The 21,119-nt window shown below is 43.2% G+C and overlaps 1 protein-coding gene across 2 annotated transcripts in view; it reads left to right on the top strand.

Annotated features, from left to right (window-relative positions):
- Positions 1-10,986, top strand: part of LOC120918305 (vasoactive intestinal polypeptide receptor-like) — a 140,336-nt gene extending 129,350 nt beyond the window's left edge. Inside the window, exons 12-13 of one of the 2 annotated variants that reach the window (XM_040329820.1) lie at positions 8,995-9,036; positions 9,413-10,986. In XM_040329820.1, the coding sequence (XP_040185754.1) occupies positions 8,995-9,036; positions 9,413-9,505 (135 nt within the window). In that variant the 3' untranslated portion in view covers positions 9,506-10,986. The remainder of the gene's footprint in view (positions 1-8,994; positions 9,037-9,412) is intronic. The other variant, XM_040329821.1, reaches the window with a different exon arrangement.
- Positions 10,987-21,119: the final 10,133 nt, after the last annotated feature.

Raw genomic sequence — 21,119 nt, 5'->3', positions numbered from 1 at the left:
CTATCATTGGAGCGCTCCTGCAACAGCTACACACCATGCAAGCTCGCATGTCTGTGTGTAGTTGTTGCGGGGAGGAGCCGCGACAGCCGCCGAGGGACCCCAGAAGACCAGGATCGGGGCCACTGTGTGCAAAACGAACTGAACAGTGGAGGTAAGTATAACATGTTTTTTTTTTTTTTAAATGCACGCCATGTTTGGAGGTCAAATGGCACTGCACATCACCCCAAAAACACCCCCCATACCAACAATGCAGTTTTAAGGTGGGAACATCATGGTATGGAGCTGTTTTTCAGCATAAGGTACTGGAAAACTTCATATAGTTGAAGGAAGGACGAATGGAAAACTGTACCAAGACATTTTTGATTAAAATCTGCTGCCATCTACCAGGACGATGAAGATGAAATGAGGGAGGACATTTCAGCAAAACAATGATCCCAACCACAAAGCCAAGGAAACTCTCAATTGGTTTCAAAAAGAGAAATAATAATAATTATTCCCAATAATCTCAAACACAAAGCCAAGGAAACTGGTTTCAAAGAAAAGAATAAAGCTGCTAGAATGGCCCAGCCAATCAACTGACTTGAATCCAATAGAAAATCTATGAAAAGAACTAAAGATCAGAGTTCATAGAAGAGGTCCATGGAACTTTCAAGATATGAAGACTGTGTGGAAGAATGGGCCAAAATCACACCCGAGCAATGCATGCGACTAGTTTCTCCATACAGAGGTCTTGGGCCCCGTACAGACGACGAGATATCCGATGGAAACGGTCCGTCGGACCGTTTCCATCGGACATTTCTCCTCCGGATTTTGATCTGATGGCTTGTACTCACCATCAGATCAAAATCCGCGCGGAAAACATCCGCGGTCACGTGTCCGCGCCGTCGCCGCGACGATGATGCGGCGACGTGCGCGACGCTGGAAGGTAAATACTTCCACGCATGCATCGAATCATTCCGACGCATGCGAGGGATGGGGATCGGACGGACTTATCTGGTGAGTCTGTACAGACGACTGGATAAGTCCGAGGGACAGGATTCCAGTGGATAGATTTCTTAGCATGCTAAGAAATTTTTATCCGCTGGGAATCCGTCGGCTGGACAAATGTCCGCCGAAAATTGTCCGCTCGGGCCTACACACGACCGGATCTATCCGCTGGAACTGATCCGCGGATAGATCCAGTCGTGTGTACGGGGCCTTAAAGCTGTCATTACCAACAATGGATTTTGTACGAAGTATTACACGAATTTCAATTTGCGTGTTCAATACTTTTTCCCTGTGTCATTCCATTTCATTACACATAATTTAATTTCTGGATATATTTGTTTTAGTTTCTTTGTATGAGTGGATTACATGGGTTGTTACCAAGATGTGGTGAACATTTCTTGTCAATAGCCCCTGTAAAAATATATTTACCTAAAAAAATGGTGACTTGTTCAATACTTCCCCATTGTATATTGATGTTAATTGTTTTATTATGCATAATTTGTTAATAGGTGTGTCTATATATATATGGTATATACTCGAGTATAACCCGAGTTTTCAGCACTTTTTTTTGTGCTGAAAATGCCCCCCTCGGCTTATACTCGAGTCACCTTTTTGCGCCTAATCTCCCGAAATTTGGGGACCCGGTCCCGGAACTTGGCACACATATAGTCCCACTCTTCTTCTATAAGTGTGCAAAGTTTGTTGTCTGGGGGACCTACGGCCCGGGGAGCAGCGATTTTTCAAAGCCAGGCACCCCTTCCATAGACTCCTATGTTAAACAGTAATTTCTCCGGTGATTTTGGGGATCCGGTACAGGCTGGTCGTAGGTCCCCTGGACCCGGGAACTTGGCACACATGTAGCCCCATTTCTCCTTTACGAGTGTGCAAAGTTTGTTGTCTGAGGAACTTAGGGCTGGGGAGCACCGATTTTTCAAACTTGGGCACCCCTTCCCCAGGGCTGGACTGGGACAAAAATTTGGCCCTGGACTTCATCCAGACTGGCCCACTTTGACAGATCTCTCCCATGGCGGCCGGATAACTCCTGCACCCCCCGGCCACCCAAACCCCCTCTCCCCCTTCACTTGCCACTAGCCGTTCTACTTTATTAGATACTGGTACTCTTATAGGCAGTACCAGTGGGGAAGCTAGACATTATTTTACCCGGGGCAAAGAATCAGTTTGGTGCCCCCCCTTATGGGACAAGATTAGGCAGAAGTGAAAAACTCCCAGGCCATAGCTGTTGAGTCAGCTATCTGTCCCCTCCCCCATGCTTCTCTGTTCCCCCCAGGTAAGCGCTGCGGGAAGGGAGAGACAGAGGAGTGGAGGGGGGCAGCGGTCCGCTGTCACTGAAGCCGGCCCACTGAGCCATCGGCCCACCGGGAAACTCCCTGTAGTCCCAATGGCCAGTCCATCCCTGCCCTTCCCTAGACTCCCATGTTAAACGTCAGTATAGTCATCGACACAGTGAGACATGGGCATAGTGAGGCATAGACACAGTGAGGCATGAACATGGACAAAGTAAGGCACAGTGAGGCATGCAGATGGACACCCTAGGCTTATACTCGAGTCAATACGTTTTACCAGTTTTTTGTGATAAAATTAGGTGTATACTCGAGTATGTGTGTGTGTGTGTGTATATATATATATATATACAGAAATGCATCCAAGAAAATTAACATACTTAGTGGATCAGTGATATTTCAGCTTCAGGTAGAGATGTCCCGTACTTACATCTCCTACAGTTTTGAAGCTGCCAGGTCTGCTTTTGCAGTGCAATAATACAAGTAAATCCCTCTCGTGGTGGATAGTCTGGATTTATAGCCCAACTGGAGTTTCAGGTAAATCATCTAAATACATTCTAGGTGCATCAGACAAAATGCTTCTAAAGTCTCATGCCCCGTACACAAAAAATAAATAAAAAACATTCCTGCTTGCAGCTGCCTGCATAAGAAAGTTTTCCTTTAAAATAGTTGTACCTGCATGGGTAAAGCAATACTTTATATTGCTATAACCAAACGAGAAAATCTGGACATTTGAATTTAGGACATTTCGATATGTAATTTGGGCTGCGCAATGCAGACCCCCCAACTTTATTTATCTGTTGACCTGACCCATACCAATCAGATTTTCTCCACTTTTTCAATAAAACCATTGAAGACTTAAAAAAAGGTTTACCTATTCTTAAATAGCAAATATCATTACCTACCTACCATAATATGCTAAAAGACTTCTATTGAACTCACTTGCTAACAGGAACACGTTTAGATCATCTGGATAGGTCATTCTCTTCTGGTCTCTGATCTAATGCATTGAACCCATAGGGATACTAAAGGCAAATAGACTGTGCACTTTGCAAGAGCATTTACTTCAGAGCTTAGTAAATTAGGTAAAGCTTCACTTTGCAAATAATACCCAATCACATGCTTGCTATCACGTAAGGAAAATTTAATTTTTGCTTGCACATCATTGGATAATGGCAAGTCAGCAGAGGTCACCCTCATTTACTAAACTCTGAAACAAATGCCCTTGCAAAGTGCAATTGCACTTGGAAAGTACAAAGTCTGTTTGTTTTACTAAATCAACCCCAGCCTGTGGACATCTGGTAATGCCAACAGACAGAGGCGGCTCTAGGCTTTGTGAGGCCTTAGGCAAAACTTAGACATGGGTTCCCACTCACGCCCATAATGGGAAAACGAATTCAAGCAAGAAAAATGGCTGCAGAAAACGCACGGATCTAACACAAAGGTGATCAGCACCACTTCAGGGCACCCTCCTTACCCATCAGACATAGTCAGCCAATGCAAGGGGGGGAGAGAGGGGGAGGTGAGAAAGAGAGAGGGGTGATAGAGAGATCCAATGGCGTCAACATTAGTACTGATCACAGGCAAATTAGGCAGCCGCGAGGCCCCTGTGAGTGCGAGGCCTTAGGCGACCGCCTAATTTGCCTAATTAGAGAGCCGCCTCTGCCAACAAATACTCTCTGCTAGGCCTCTCAGGCAATGCTCTTTGGCACCAATCCTTGGTTTTCTCCTAGTTGTATCTCACATTGGGCTTTGTTTTCTCACAAATGGCATGCATGACTCACATCTTCACCCTCACACTTCTATATATCTTTTATTTAACTGGTTATGCTAACATTTCCCAGCAATGCCAAACCATAGAATGCAAGTTGCGTTGCAGGTTTTTGAGACTAGAGAATGTTACTATCCCGTAAAATCTTTATACTTTTCAGACAGAATATGTGCCATCTCTGTTGGACTTTGTAACTCTGTTTTAAGTTGGTCAGGTTTTATAATGCCTAATGTACCTCATGGTCAAATGTGCCATGTCTAAACATCTTTGTCACTTACTGTATTTATTGGCGTATAACACTCACTTTTTTACCCTGAAAATAGAGGGTAAACTGTGCCTGCGTGTTATATGCAGGGGCTGTTGAAAGTTTTTTTCCTAAAACGTCCCTCTTAAAGTTAGGGTGCGTATTATACGCCGATAAATACGGTAGATATGGATGTGTACTTTGAGCTTCTGAAACTCGCAATAACTCTACTCAGTCTATACTTGACTGAAATAAAAAAATGGCTCACCTCCTTACTTTGCTGGCAGCCCTTCTTTATCTGTTGTCAGGGCCGCCATCAGGAATTATGGGGCCCCTTACACAGCTTCAGGCATGGGCCTGGGGGGGGGGGGGGTGCTGCCGCGAATTGAGAAGAATTGAGAAAGAAGAAATAAAGAAAAATATATATAAAAAAGGGGGGTAGCCATCCGGGACCTCTGGGTCCTTTAATTAAAAAAAAAGAAACCTCTGGGCCCTTTAATAGAGAATATATATATATATATATATAAGAACTAAAAAAAAGAAATAAAATAATATAATTTTTTTTTTTTTTTATAAAAAATAAAAAAAGGGGGTTGCCATCCGGGCCCCTTACAGGTGTACTGCCTGTACCCCCCTGATGGCGGCCCTGTCTGTTGTCTAAACAAACCAGTGGTTGCCCCTTTATTTTTTCATTAAAATGGCAAACACATTTCTGATGCAGATTATGCAAATATTAATTTTCTCTTACAATCTTAAGGCCTTCCTTCATTATAAGATATCATTATGTTACAAGAAACCAACTTTTCTACTTCTAAACCCCACCGCCCAATCTACTTTATTTTGACAAATTATGTCCCATTGTGTTTATATCACATTTGGGTACACAACAATGGGGGCTTCTATACCTATAAACAATAACCTGCCATTTCAAATGACATTTATCTATAGGGACCCAAATAGTAGGTATGCCTTTCTCAAGGGATCCATGGCAAGCAAATAGATCACTATCATCAATATCTTTGCCCTAATCTTTAATTCACCATACTTCATAGTTTTTCAATATTTCAGTTGTTTGTCTAACTTTGAACATTATAATTCACCCCATGTCATCAGGGAAGATTTAAGCTGGAAGCACAACCCAGCCTTGATAGTAGTAACCATCATATTACCCTTTAGGCCTTTGTGAAAAACCTTCATAGTTTTCAACTCACAAATGTTTGGTGCACCCACAATAGGGTCATACTATTTATATCCCAAAAACAGCGGCACCTGACTTGTACTTGCCAACGCCAGAAACGTGACCATATAGCAATGGCCATAGTCTGACTACAACATTGCCTCATTTAGAAACTAAATCTTGGGGTTGGCCCTGACTCCTTTTGGAGACTTGATGACTTCCGAATATTGCATCCTATACACACCCACATGCTAACCAATGTTTTAGAACTGTGGTCTTTTTTTTACTCCCACTGACCACTAAACCTGAGACATTGTTTACTCCCACTGATGTCTGAACATTTTCTACTCCCTCTGGCCACAATCAAGCCCCCCTAAGGTCTGATGGACAGTAAACTGGCCCTTTGTTTAGAAAGATTGGAGACCTCTAGAGCAGGGGTCTCCAAACTGCGGCCCGAGGGCCAGATGTGGCCCTTTTCTAACCTTTATCCGGCCCTCGGGGCTTTATTCCTCCCACTGATATGAGGCACTATTCTTCCCACTGACTCCAACAAGGGGGCACTTTTTCTTCCACTGATACCAATGATGAGATACAATTACTCCTACTAATAGGGGCACTACTCCTTATCCTACTGATCGCAAACTATGAGACCATATTTATTCTAACCAATGCTGGGCTTTTTCTGCCCCCGCTGGCCACAATCCGGCCCTCCTAAAGGCTGAAGAACAATAAACTGGCTCTTTGTTTGAAAAGTTTGGAGACCCCTGCTCTAGAGGAACGTTTCCTTCACAATGATAAAGCTGAAATATCAAATACTAATCTATGGGGAGATCATAAAAGACCATGCATGGCCACATAATTCATTACAGCATTACAATGCACAAGGAATCATACACTGAACCCATAATCCTAATGGTAGGATTTGATTTGTTCTCTAATGCCTCGTTTCCACTGAGCGGATCGGTTCGGTACGGTTCGGTTTGGTACGCTATTTTGGGTGTTTCCATTATGAAAGTGTGCCATAAAACCGAACCGTACTGGACCATTCTGGGTCCTGCTTCAGATGTGGGGTCATAGAAAATGGAACGGTTCCATTAGGGCGGAGATGCAATACATTCCACTGATTGGTGGACGCGCTAGGCATTTTTTCTAAATCCTGTATGGTCCCGACGGTCCGATTTGCAGTGGAAACACTCACGAGAATAGACCGGTCCATTCTAAACCATTCCAAACATACTGACCCGAACCGTTCCGTTCAGTGGAAATAAGGCATACATGTCATGCCTAAGTTCTTACCCAACAAACTCTCCAACAAATTAAAGAAACAATTCTGCCTCTCAAAACATAATTTTCTTGCTGAAAATGTATCTTGCTTCTTGAAAGCTAGATTTTTAATTCATTCACATGTAAAAAGCACTGGATTTGCAACAAGGCTGAACCAATCTATGAAGCCCCACTATATAAATTACATGTCTTGAAAGGAAATATATTCCCACACAAATGCCATTGTAGAGATATTTAAAACCTTTATCAAACTTTCCTCTTTTTCCACCCATAGATGGCACCTACCAGAAAGCACAAACATCCCATTTCGTAACCCCTCAACAAATGAAAATCTGGCCTTGCACTAAAACCAAAAATGTACAACCTTTTGCCAAACCTCAAGGTCACCCATCAAATGTAGACACCATTTAACTGGAAATGATTTCATATCTTTTTTTTTTGATTGAATAAAAGGCAAAGTAGAGACAATCCTAGTTATGGAATGTGTATTACGTCCTCCCACAATTCCTAATCTCAGTTCCAAGGGTGACAGGAACCCTGGTTAACAATAAGTGCAACTACATGCAGACACATAATCTATGTGAATACTCTGATATTTAATATATGTTATCATTAATGTTTTATGATATAACTTTTCATTGACACATAAATGTAATAGAGGGACAGGCAGAAATCAGGGCAGGCCACAGACAATGAATGTAATCCAGGGTCAGGCAGAGGTCAGGGCAGGCCACAGACAATAAATGTAATCCAGGGACAGGCAGAGATCAGGGCAGGACACAGACAATAAATATAATCCAGGGACAGGCAGAGATCAGAACAGGCCACGGCCAATAAGTGTAATCCAGGGACAGGCAGAGGTCAGGGCAGGCCACAGACAATATATGTAATCCAGGGACAGGCAGAGATCAGGACAGGCCACGGCCAATAAGTGTAATCCAGGGACAGGCAGAAATCAGGGCAGGCCACAGACAATAAATGTAATCCAGGGTCAGGCAGAGGTCAGGGCAGGCCACAGACAATAAATGTAATCCAGGGACAGGCAGAGATCAGAACAGGCCACGGCCAATAAGTGTAATCCAGGGACAGACAGAGGTCAGGGCAGGCCACAGACAATATATGTAATCCAGGGACAGGCAGAGATCAGGACAGGCCACGGCCAATAAGTGTAATCCAGGGACAGGCAGCGGTCAGGGCAGGCCACAGACAATAAGTGTAATCCAGGCACAGGCAGAGATCAGGGCAGGCCACAGACAATATATGTAATCCAGGGACAGGCAGAGATCAGGACAGGCCATGGCCAATAAGTGTAATCCAGGGACAGGCAGCGGTCAGGGCAGGCCACAGACAATAAGTGTAATCCAGGGACAGGCAGAGATCAGGGCAGGCCACGGACAATAAATGTAATCCAGGGACAGGCAGAGGTCAGGGCAGGCCACAGACAATAAATGTAATCCAGGGACAGGCAGAGATCAGGGCAGGCTACAGACAATAAATGTAATCCAGGGACAGGCAGAGATCAGGGCAGGCCACAGACAATATATGTAATCCAGGGACAGGCAGTGATCAGGACAGGCCACGGTCAATAAGTGTAATCAAGGGACAGGCAGAGGTCAGGGCAGGCAATAGAAAAGTCAGATGTGAGCTTTTGGTTGGAAATTCCGACCGTGTGTATGCTCCATCGGACTTTTGCTGTCGGAATTTCCGCCAACAAAAGATTGAGAGCAGGTTGTCTATTTTTCCAAAGGAAAATCCGCTCGTCTGTATGCAATTCCGACTCGCAAAAAAACACGCATTCTCAGAATCAATCAGAAGAACCAAACTGCCTATTGAACTTCATTGATCTCGGCTCGTCGTACGTCTTGTACGTCACCGGGTTCTTGACGGTCAGAATTTCCGACAAGATTTGTGTGACCGTGTGTATGCAACACAAGTTTGAGCCAACATTCCTTCAGAAAAAATCCACGGGGAAAAAAGCCGCTGTAAATAGGACAGGAGTGCCAACCAGAAATATTTTATTGGAGTCAGCCCATTAGACAGCATCTATATGTACATATGGACAAAAGTACCAAAATGGTGTTTTACTGCAAGTTCAGGCTGTTTTCTTTCTTGGTTTAAAGCTTTTTTTTATTCCTTTGAGGTATCAAAATGTTTAATTATGAATGTTTTGACATCCTAATGTGGAGGAAGAAATCTATTACATTTTCCTATTTGTATTCTTTTCCACCAGGGATTCATTGTGGCTTTGTTGTATTGCTTTCTTAATGGAGATGTGAGTAATATTTGTCATAATTTATTATCATTATTACACTTATTAAAGACTCTCTCGTCCCTCCTTTCCTCTCCCAATTCTTCTCTCCTCCCCTCCGGTGTAGGATTAGCTGAATATGTGACCATTGTGATTGGCTGCCACAGTGGCCACATGATCAGTAACTGGTCATGCCAGCTACTAACCATACTACTGGCTAAGAGCTGTCTTTGACTGTGCTGGGAATGCAGTTAGCATGCTCTTAGCATGGAAAGCTCTCCTGCCCATGGATGTTAAAGCCCACCCTCTTTGCCATGTGCATTACGTGTACGGCAAGAGGTCTAAAATGCCAATGCTACATCCATCCATCGTGATCTATTTCTTTTTTTTATAATTTCAGGTTCAAGCCGAGATCCAGCGGCACTGGGGCAAGTGGCAAAGTTCATTGGAAAGCAATGTGTTCAACCTAGTGACTCAGGACTTTACAGCATGAATTATTACATACTAACTGACTTTGGACATGTGTATTGAGACGGTTCAGGTTGAACATGCTTCTGGCTATAGGGGCATAATGGAGAAATGCACTGTGCGGAAAAGGTGCTGAAGGCTTCTGAGAGTTCCTATATCAACAGACTGCATTATGGCCACTAGATGGCGATGAAGAACATATTTATTGCTTCTTATGTCAGCCCCATCCTCTAGACGTGAAAAATGAACAAAGCACACCCTACTATAGTGTGTACTAACCTGAATCCAAAGCATCAAGTATGGTTCCTCTCTTATCTCTTCTCTCTCTCTCTCTGCATGACTCACTCCTAATATATTAAGCCGACACCTCAATCTCCCAAGGGAATGGTCCACCCCATTCCTCCAGCACCAAGCAGATGACTCCTGCTCTCAGCTCTTTTTCTTTGAGCCTGTGAAGACTGGGGGGGGGGGTGTCAGTTGCCTCCAATCAGCTATTGGATTTCACAGAGCTGTGTGCTCTAGCTCTGCAGTGTGTGTGACGCCAGATCCCCATCCCTTGCTTCCTGCTGCTGAGGAAAATCTTTTCATCTGTGTGTTCTAGAACGCTGTATAGAAGGGGGTAAACATGTACAACTTATGTAGGAGGATGTGTTTCACCTCTCCGTATCATCTGAGGCAAGTCACTTCACTAGGTATATGTAAAGGTTTACAACCAGTTAAAGTATGCACCTCAGTGCCACCTAGTGGCCATAAGGCAGTATTTTCTGAATTTACACATTTGAATTAAAGAGCATATAGCCTGAGAACATTACATTTTGCCCCATTTGCACAGAACAAATTTTACATGCAGTGGAGCGAACAGCCGTGTGAACCTTTTATTAATACACCTCATCGTTTTTTTTAGGGATGCCGGTTAGTGAATTTGCCTATAGACTCGCTAAAGAAAAAAAAAAGTACACATTTTTTATTACAATGTTAAGGCAATAATAAGTGAACCTCTTTATAGATTTGAATTTTAAGTTTTTCAAAGACAAGGTAATGTATAAAACCTACGGTATATAAATTGGATCTGTGAGGGTCTTGATTTACAGTTTGTGTTGACGCTGGCAAGCTGCCTGCTACTAATATGTTCACATTTCTAGTTGGTATCTGCACAAGAAGGGATGACAGTCATTTTTAAAATGTATTTTTTTTATTTCTCATAAGTGCAAAATTAACTTGTAAAAACACACTGACGGAACTACACAGAATATTTTTAAGTCTCTCTATCTGTATCTCCATCTCGTCTTTATGTAAACGAAATAGCATGGGTGTAGTTGGTGCAAAATGCAATTTGTTACCAGAATTTCCTCCATTGAAAATTCTTGAAATACTTTCTGAAATATTCAAAAGGCCTTTGTGCGTTTCATAAATAGGGGAACATGTTGACACTATTGACTAAGAATGTTTAAAATACACAGCAGTTGTTAGAGCTTGACAATACATTGTAAAACACCCCCACATACTAAAGGCCATACACGGTTCGAATTTTCGAAAGAATTTTCTTTCAAAAATCGTATCAAAGAATTTTCGTACGAATTTCGCACCGTTGCAGCAACAGCCGATTTTCGTGCGGCAAACAAATTTGAGAAATCCGACGTGTTAGAATTTTTTTGAAAAACTAACGATTTTCTGATCAATAATGGGAGAATTGTGCGAGAAATGTAATAGAAAAAAAACGCGCATGTGCAAGAAAAGAATATTCCCGGAGAAAAAATAATATTCCCGGAGAGAAACGAATATTCCCGGCCGAATTTCTAAAATCAATGGTGGCATCATCGGATCACCAAAAAAACAAAACTTTCTGATTTTGAAAAGAAAATTTGTTTGAAATTCGACCGTGTATGGCCTGCTTAATGGTTGGTCATCTACAGGTGTGTTTTTCGATTTACGGTTTGACTTTCCCATAACAGTTAGGCCGAGTACTCACGAGCAGACATGTCCGATGAAACCGGTCCGCGGACCGTTTTCATCGGACATGTCTGCCCGAGGACTGCCCGGGGACTTCTGTTCGATGGCTGTACACACCATCGAACAGAGGTCCGCGCGTAAACAATACGCGGGGCGTGTCCGCGGTGTCGCCGCGTCGATGACGCGGTGTCGCCGCAACAATGACGCGGCGACGTGGGTGGCCTGCCTTTAAAATGCTTCCACGCATGCGTCAAAGTCATTCGACGCATGCGAGGGATGGCGGGCGGCAGGACATGTACGGTAGGTCTGTACAGACGACCGTACATGTCCGGCCGGACAGGTTTCCAGCGGACTGTTTTAAAGCAAGTCCAGGAAACAGTTGTCCGCTGGAAACCTGTCCGATCCGCCCGAAAATGGTCCGCTCGGGACTACACACGGCCAAACATGTCTGCTGAAACTGGTCCGCGGACCAATTTCAGCAGACATGTTTGGTCGTGAGTACGGGGCCTTAGAAAAACACAATTGAGTGGTCCAGCATGATTTTCCACTAAAGCTGATGACAGCTTTCAATTAAAGTATACCGGTCCATGGGAGGTGTATAGGAAATGTTGGCTGGCTGGGTTTGGCCTGAGAACATTCCATTTTGCCCCATTTGCACAGAACAAATGTTACATGCAGTTGAGCGAACAGCCGTGTGAACCTTTTATAAATACACCTCATCGTTTTTTTAGGGATGCCGGTTAGTGAATTTGCCTTTAGACTCTCTAAAGCAAAAAAAAAAAAAGTACACATTTTTTATAACGTTAAGGCAATAATAAATGAAACTCTTCATAGATTTGTAGTTTAACCACTTAAGGACCGCCTCCTTACCTGGACATATACGTCGGCAGAATGGCACGGCTGGGCACAGGCACCGTGACCATGCCCGCGGGACCCACGGACCTGATCGCCGCTGGTGTCCCGCGATCGGTCACAGGAGCTGGAAAACAGGGAGAGGTTTGTGTAAACACACCTTCCCTGTTCTTCTGTGTGGCAGTGTCACTGATCGGCTGTTCTCTGTTATAGTGAACAACAATCAGTGATGTCACACCTACAGCCACGCCCCCCTACAGTAAGAATCACTTCCTTAGAGTACACTTAACCCCTTAGCACCCCCTAGTGGTTAACCCCTTCACTGCCATTGTCATTATCACAGTAATCAGTGCATTTTTATAGCACTTTTCGCTGTGAAAATGACAATGGTCCCAAAAATGTGTCAAAAGTGTTCGATGTGTCGGCCATAATGTCGCAGTCATAAAAAAAATTGCTGATCGCCGCCATTACTAGTAAAAAATAATTATTAATAAAAAGGCCATAAAACTATCCCCTATTTTGTAAACGCTATAACTTTTGCGCAAACCAATCAATAAACACTTATTGCGATTCTTTTTACCAAAAAGAAGTAGAAGAATATCTATCGGCCTAAACTGAGGGAAAAAAATATTTTTTATATATTTTTTGGGGATATTTATTATAGCAAAATGTAAAAAATATTGCATTTTCTTTTTAATTGTCGCTCTATTTTTGTTTATAGCTCAAAAAATAAAAACGGCAGAGGTGATCAAATACCACCAAAAGAAAGCTCTATTTTTTTTGGGAAAAAAGGATGCTAATTTTGTTTGGGAGCCACGTCGCACGACCATACAATTGTTAGTAAAAGCAACGCAGTGTGGAATCGCAAAAAGGGGCAAGGTCCTTAACCTGCATAATGGTCCAGGTCTTAAGTGGTTAAGTTTTTCAAAGACAAAGTAATGTATAAACCTACAGTATATAAATTGGATCTGTGAGGGTCTATTTGATTTACAGTTTGTGTGGACGCTGGCAAGCTGCCTGCTACTAATATCCTAATAGAATTCTTAGTAACATCCAACAATCACACTCCTTGAGTGGACTCTCTCTCTATAATGTAGAATGAATAGTTCTCTGTGAGCTGACACCATTACCAGAGCACACAGGGAGATGTGGAGGCATAAACTATTGTAAAGAATTCCTGACAGCTGGGTCCCCAAGAGGTGTAAGGACCTGGTAAGTGATTCAATCAGTTGGTGCTGAAGTAAATAAAGACACACATTTTGTCCATTAAAGGAGAACCCCACTTTCATAAAAAAAAAAAAGAATAGAGCATGCCAAATTGTTACACAAGCCATTTTGTAATTTAATGTTATTAAAGTTACCATTCCATTTCAATTTGTAGCCGCTGTAATTGTTCAAAACTGATGAAAAACCTTACTGCAATCTGCAGCACTTGCAACACTAAAGACCACTTGGTACAGCAACCAGCCCCATCCAGACGCAGCGTATTTTGGCCTGCCATAGATTTTAACAGGCTGCAGGCAGCAAAGCTGTGCCCTCTGGGTGCCCGAAACATGGCCACATCTAGGGGGGTTTGGGGAGGGCTACACCCCCCCAGATTTCAGTTGTGCCCCCCAAAGATGATGCTTTTTGTTGTTTCTTTCTTGAACATCCATCAATATGTGTCAGGAACCATAAACCAGACAGAGGCAGAAAATGCAGTTTAAATCACACCTTTAATGTAATAGCAAAAATTACACAGTTCAGGAACAAATAGCTAGATTCAGTAAGAGTTAGGTCGGCGTATCAGTAGATACGCCGACCTAACTCAGAATCTGCGCCGACCTAGGTTTAAGTGTATTCTCAAACAGAGATACACTTAAACCTATCTAAGAAACGACGGCTTGCACCGTCCTATCTTAGGGTGCAATAGTTTGGCTGGCCGCTAGGTGGCGCTTCCATTGCGGTTGGCGTAGAATATGTAAATCACTAGATACGCCTATTCACGAACGTACGTCCGCCCATCGCAGTAAATTTTACGTTGTTTCCGTAAGAGATAGGCCGCCTAAAGATAAAGCTGCCCCTAGGAGGCGTAGTCAATGTTAAGTATGGCCGCCGTTCCCGCTTCGAAAATTTTACGTCGTTTGCGTAAGTCGTCCGTGAATAGGGATTTATGTTGTTTACGTCCACGTCAAAATCAATAGGCCCGTGCGGCGGACTTAGCCGCAATGCACACTGGGAAATGTAGGCGCCCGGCGCATGCGCAGTTCAAGCCTCATTATCATAAAACATGCCCCCTCAGACAAATTTGAACTAGGCGCCCTTACACCCACCCGCTTTAGGCTACGCCGCCGTAACTTAGCAGGCAAGTAATTCGAGAATCAAGTACTTGCCTCGCTAACTTACGGCGGTGTAGCCTAAACACGCTAAGCTACGCCGCCGCAAAGTTAGGACACCCTACGTGAATCTAGCCAATAGTCTAAAACATAAGCCAGGGTTTGGAAACCAGAGTGGGTAATCAGACAAGCCAGGATCAGGGAACCAGACATCTACTTTATCAAGAGTCAAAACTCAGTAGCAGGAATCAGAAGAAACATCAGCCAGGTCAAGTCATACACAGGAAGACACTGAAGATGTTGCCCATGCAAGGGTACAGAGGGAATGAGCTGTTTAAATAGCCAAAAGGGGCTGGCTGTAGGCTTGACTAATGAGGCAAGTAATGGTAACCAGGTGAGTCACTGTGGAAACAATGAGTGGATGGTAATTAGACGACAGCTGAGCAGCCTCTGTGCACTGAAAGAGCTGCTAATTAATGGCAGGAGCCCAGCCCTGACAATATGAGGGTATTTCTCTTCCCCATTCTATCCAAAATTATATTTTTGATTGAGCATCCCAAGTTGTGCCATTACTGAAGCGAGTGTCATTGCTAATGGAGGCCTTACACTTTTTAGGAATATAAAAATCGCTTGTCCAATCATTGCATGGTGCCTTCATTGGCTTGACTAATTTTGAACAACTTTTCATTTGCGTACAATGTCAATGTCTCGAATTTTGAAGAACAAACTTTGTAATTCCGCATTAACTTTGACAAGTACACGTGCATAAGACTAGTTATGATTTTTCTTTTTTTCTTGGGCAGGAGTGAATTCAACTATTAGTAATTTGTTAATTCCCTTTAGATTCTACAACATTTTCTATTCTTATCCTTCAATGTTTTTTAGTCGCTTTGGTCAAAACCAATAGTCTAGCTGTCCCCTTTAGCGCTTGTGTCCTGAAAACAACACATTTCTAACAATATCTACAGATTTAAGGCCTGCTTAGAAGGTGAGGATTTGTAGAGCTTGTGAACACCTAATAAATTGCAGACCTTTGTAATACTTCAGATTGGTGTGGTACACTACAGTATGTGTCTTCTCTGGTCTTTTTTTTTTTTTTTTTAATCATAAAATATATTTATTTACATTTACACAAACAATGTTCATTCCTACATCACATAAAACAGAAGATTGTAAAGCAAACCATAACCGTCATAAATGCTTTATATGTAAAAAAAACAATATATATATATATATATATATATATATATATATATATATATATATATATATATATATATATATATATATATATATATATATATATATATATATATAAAAATAAAAGTAACAAGCAGCTGCCAAGGAATTTAGGATATGTATTGGTAGAGAAGGAAAACAACAATGGCGTGGTATATTTACATAACATTAACATATTGCATAGATTTAATACAAACATATTTAAGTGAATAAAATTAAAATTTGCATATTTCCTGAAATCCCTGACGGTTTTACTGGCGCTCTTTATGTTCACATTCCTAGTTGGCAGTGGTGGCTGGTGCTCAAATTATTTTTTTTGGGGGGGGGGGGGGAAAACAAACTGAAAAAAAAAAACAACATAAATTTCAGCCACTGTGCCCATCAATTGTCGCCATTGTGCCCATTAAACGCAACCACTGTGCCCATCAAATGCCACCAGTTTGCCCCCTCAAATGATGCCAGTTTGCCCCCTCAAATGCAGCCAGTTTCCCCTTTAAATGCCACCAGTTTCCTCATCAAATGATGCCAGTTTGCCCATCAAATGCAGCCAGTTTGCCCCCTCAAATACAGCCAGTTTCCCCATCAAATGCATCCAGTTTCCCCTCAAATGCAGCTAGTCCCCCCCCCCCGCCCGGAACTTACCTTTCTTCCATGCTCCCTCCGAGTTCTCAATGTCTTCTCTCTTCCTCAATGTCATCTCTGCTATGATTGGACGCCTAATAGGCATCCAATCACAGTTCCTGTCGCTTCAGCCAATCAGGTGACCTGTAACCAGACCCAAGGGCACCTGAGAGGCGGGTCAGTGTTAGGGAAGTGATTCCCTAACACAGCATTGTTTAAACAGGGAACGCACAGCAGTGTTCCCACTGTTTAAGTATTTGGAAGCCGATTAGCACCCACAGGCTCTAATCAGGAAGCCTTTTAGAGCTACGCCGGCATAAAGATGCGCCAATCTACATGAATCTGGGCCTGAGTGTGGAAAGCTGTCTGCCCTGTGGAAGACTACATCCCCGGTGTGGGGGGACTTCGTGCCTGACAGACTGGGAGGCTTGTAGCCATGAGGTGGCTAGCGAGTCCAAGGGGGGCTGAAGGAAGTCCTGAAGTCTGGGAGACAGTGGGCTGGAGATTCCTGTTGAGGCCAGGTTTAACAGGTAACAGGAAGGCAATGTAAGCCTAGGAGCCATGAGGCTACTTACACTCTAAAATGCACAACCAAAATGTCATATTCTGCACAGCTTATTTGGAATATAATTATTTCATACTGCAGTTAAAAATAATACAACTCGGGGGCGTGGTAAAGAGATGACTGAGTGAGAGAGACACGCTGCTTGGAGCTCCGGACCCTCTCCACGGGAAACCTAGCGAGCACTGAGAACTATCCCAGAAGGTCGGGCTGGCTTAGCAAATGAAGCCCCATAGCCCCATAGCGCGGTATGCCTAACGGCCGCAAGTACGTAACGCGGGCGGACCTAAGGAAGACTGCCCCGGCGACGAATAACCCAACAAACAGCTCAATAACTGGTCTACAGAGTGACATTCAGAGTTACTTTACCTCGGCTTCTCCTGTGACTATAGCCGCGAGTGGGGCCATTAACAGAGGTGTCCGAGGACGAGGAGGCGGAGGGGAGAGCTGTGTCAGCAGAGAAAGGCTGGCCCCGCAACGAAGATCTTCCGGAGCAGGAGGTTTACTAGCACAGACACAGACAGCGACGGTAGAGACCGCAGCGGAGACCCGGAAGCAGCTGGGACCAACGGAGATGGAATTGGCAGAAATTAAAGTCATGCTGGCAGCTCTCCCTACCAGACAGGATATCGAGAAATTACCTACTAGACAAGAGATTGAGGTACTGATACTTCGGGTGGAGGAGACACAACGTCAGGAGATGCAAGCGGTAAGGCATGACTTGAACGCGCTGACGGAAAAAGTAATGCTGAGAGAGGAGACTATTGTTTCTATTACGCAAAGAGTGGGGGCTTTGGAGAAGGCATTAGAAGCGAGACAGCACATAAGGGCAGACATGGCAGAAGAAGCAGTAATTGACCTACAATTACAGGTGGAGGTTCTAGAGGACAGGAGCCGTAGGAAGAATGTACGTATAAGGGGGGTCCCTGAACCAGCAGAAAATGAGGACTTGGAAATGAAAATTAGGTCTATTTTTGAAATGATATTGAAAATGCCGCAAAAGGAGATTGAAATTGAGAGGGCCCATAGAACCCCTGGCCCGAAATCCTTAAACTTAGAAAGGCCAAGAGACATAATCTGCCGGTTACACAGGTACCAACAAAAAGAAATGATCCTTAGGATGGCATGGGACATGCGGGACGTGGTGTATGAGGAAGCGCATATTAAAATCCTCCCGGACGTGTCTCGCGCTACGCTTCAGAGAAGAGCATGTTTGCGTCCAATGCTAGATTTGGCCAGAGAAAATGGGTTTACATATAGGTGGGGATATCCTCTAAATGTAACGTTCCGTAAGCCTGGGGCTGCGTTCACGCTTAGAACCCCCCTGGAACTACCATATCTGTTCCTGTTTATGGAAATACCACCTATTCAGATACCAAACTGGCTATTCCCTATGTCGTACATGGGGAATAGAGGAAGACCCCCAACAAGGTCAGGACACAGACAAGGAAAACCCCCACAGACTAATATCCATGAGGACACCAGCAGACAAGGTGACCCTGTAATTGGGCAGGTAGAGTAAAGGCCCAGACCTACAGAAGAAAGAAGAAGAGATAACGAACAGCGGGGCTGGAAGGAGTAAATGAGGAGTTAATGAGTTAGTTGGGAAAACAGGGGGCCGGGATTAAATTACCCCACAACCTATTATTTTTAATTTCTTCTTTTTTTTTCTGTTGCTTCCTTTCCCGGAGGTACTTCATATATGACCCTGGTCTCCTATGCCCCCCCTTCTTTTTTCCTTTTTACATATCTATATATATTTTTTCTGGAGGGGGAGGGGTTAGGGTGAGGAGAGACTGGTCGACAGGAGCTGAAAGAAAAGGGGATCCTATCCTTAGTACCTTGAAGTAGAATTACTGGGGTGGACAAGAAAAAGGACTAAATGGACTAAATGGACTAAAACTTTTCCAACTGGGGTGTAATAAATAACTCAAGTGGTAAATATACAGAGGGTGGGGGTCGGTGAAATTATGTGAACAAGGGGTAGAACAAAGAGGGCATATTAAGGGCAGGTTAAGGGGGGAGTAAAGGTGGTAGTAGGCTGGCGGACAGAGAGGGGGGAGTATAGAGGATTATATACTTTTTTTTTTTCTTTTTTTTTTTTTTTACTCACTCCCATTTTTTTTTTTTAGGGGTTTTCCCCTTTTTTTTTTCAGTTTGTATGGCACTGGTTCTGCTACTAGGGTCAGTAGCAATATAACAATAATGGCACTAATAACTAATAACTAAATACACTTAATACACTCTACTATTAAGACACAGACACACACAGCACATAATGCACACAACGCACAATACAACAGAAAAGTAGCACACAGATTATAAACACCAACATTAAACATAAATAGGTCACATTAAGGGCACAATAGGTCACAATGGGCCGCCGCTGTGGGGCACAAGGTGGGGGGGTCTGATTGTGGGCCCATCGCGGAGGTTCCACCCCCTTTTTTTTTTCACCTGCACTAACGGAATACTACACAGGAATGTATATGCCCGAATTGGGGGCCACGAATAAGGGCTAGTGGGATGCGGCTTTTTTTAGAGGACACAGCACTTTTTCTCTAGAAAGGTTTTTTTTTTTTTTTTTTCTTCCTCTTTCCTTCCCCCTTTTCTTCCCCCTTGTATGTGGTATAGGTAGGCGTATGTGTTTGCACGTTAATGCGTGAATATATACAATATATATACACAATATATACACAATCCCCGATAAGCCACCTACCTGTAATGATCACATGGAAGTTAAGACCCAGTTGGGAGGGGAAAAGAAAAAGGAAAAGTCCCCCCCCCCCCCTTTCTTTTCGTTTCTTTTATCTATTTTTTCTGTTTGTTTTACGCGGTAACCATATCATTTTGTCTATCCCACTCGGTTAGAAGGGGGAGAGGGGGAAGAGGGGGAAACTGGGACATGTATATGAGCGCATATAAATGTATGCATAAATGTATATAAATGTATGTAAATGTAAATTTATTTAAATATATATCCCATAAGTTAAACATACTAATGTACTAGTAAGGGGATAGGGGGAGGGGGGTAAAGGCAGAACATGTAAAGGAGGGGATGAGGTAGCAGAGAGCAAAGTGAATGTAATGATTACTATTTGAATGTTTTGGATGGTGATAGCTCTCATGCTCTTTTGTGAATCTTGCTGACCCCCATCTTGTCTGTCTCTATACGGCACCCGGGCATGATGACATGTAAGGAAAATGGGTTTATTTTCCTCTCTTTTCCTCTTTTTTTTTTTTTTTTTACCATTAGAATGAGGATATGGGAGCCGGCCCCTCAGTACTCCTTTCAGTATCCTTCTTTTTTTGTTTTTCTCTTTTTCTCTCCTTTTTTTTTTTCTCTTCTCTTTCTCAGATGAAGCGAGGAATATAGAGCAACAAAGTGCAACATAGTGCATTATGACTATTGTTTTTGTTTTAAGGAGTCTAGAAGGGTACCGTGGAGAGGCCCAGCTCCAAGCTCTCTCTTTTTTTTTTTTTTTTTCTGTGGCTAGCCTGAATAGTGGTTCCGCTCTCCTTTTTCTTGTTTTTTGGTTTAGAGTCAGGGGAACTGCTGTTTTGTGCTGAACTTTTATTTTCTCTCTCTCTCTTTTTTGTCCCCCTCCTGGGGAGGAATACTCGTGCACGCCTGTGTTCAGAGGTCCTCGGATACCGGTTCAGCTTTATGGTGTGAACGGGCTCTTTGAGGGGGTTGGGACGCAGGGGGGCACGGGCTCTACCTGGGGTACACGCCCCTAACCATAGGCTGACGCTCAAATACCGTGTATACGGTGAGTGTTAATTAGCAGATTGCTAAATATTAGAGATTGATCCTATCCTTTTTTGTATTTTTTTTTTTTTTTTTCTCTTCCTCCCTTCTCCCTCTCTCCCATTCCCCCCTCCCGCCCATCTCCTCCCCAATACGATTAAAGGGAATTGAGATGGAGGCTTTAAATATTCTGTCATTGAACGTAAAAGGATTGAACTCACCAGAAAAAAGGAGGGTCCTTATGCATGACCTGCAAAGACTAAGGGTAGACATGGCATATATACAGGAAACCCACTTTAGAGAAGATAAAACCCCGATCTTAAAAAACAGGTTTTACCCAACTGTATAT

This window comes from Rana temporaria, chromosome 12 (assembly GCF_905171775.1).
Source record: "Rana temporaria chromosome 12, aRanTem1.1, whole genome shotgun sequence".
Lineage (NCBI taxonomy): Eukaryota > Metazoa > Chordata > Amphibia > Anura > Ranidae > Rana > Rana temporaria.
Note: the sequence above shows the minus strand (reverse complement) of the source record. Positions and strands in the feature narration are given on the sequence as shown.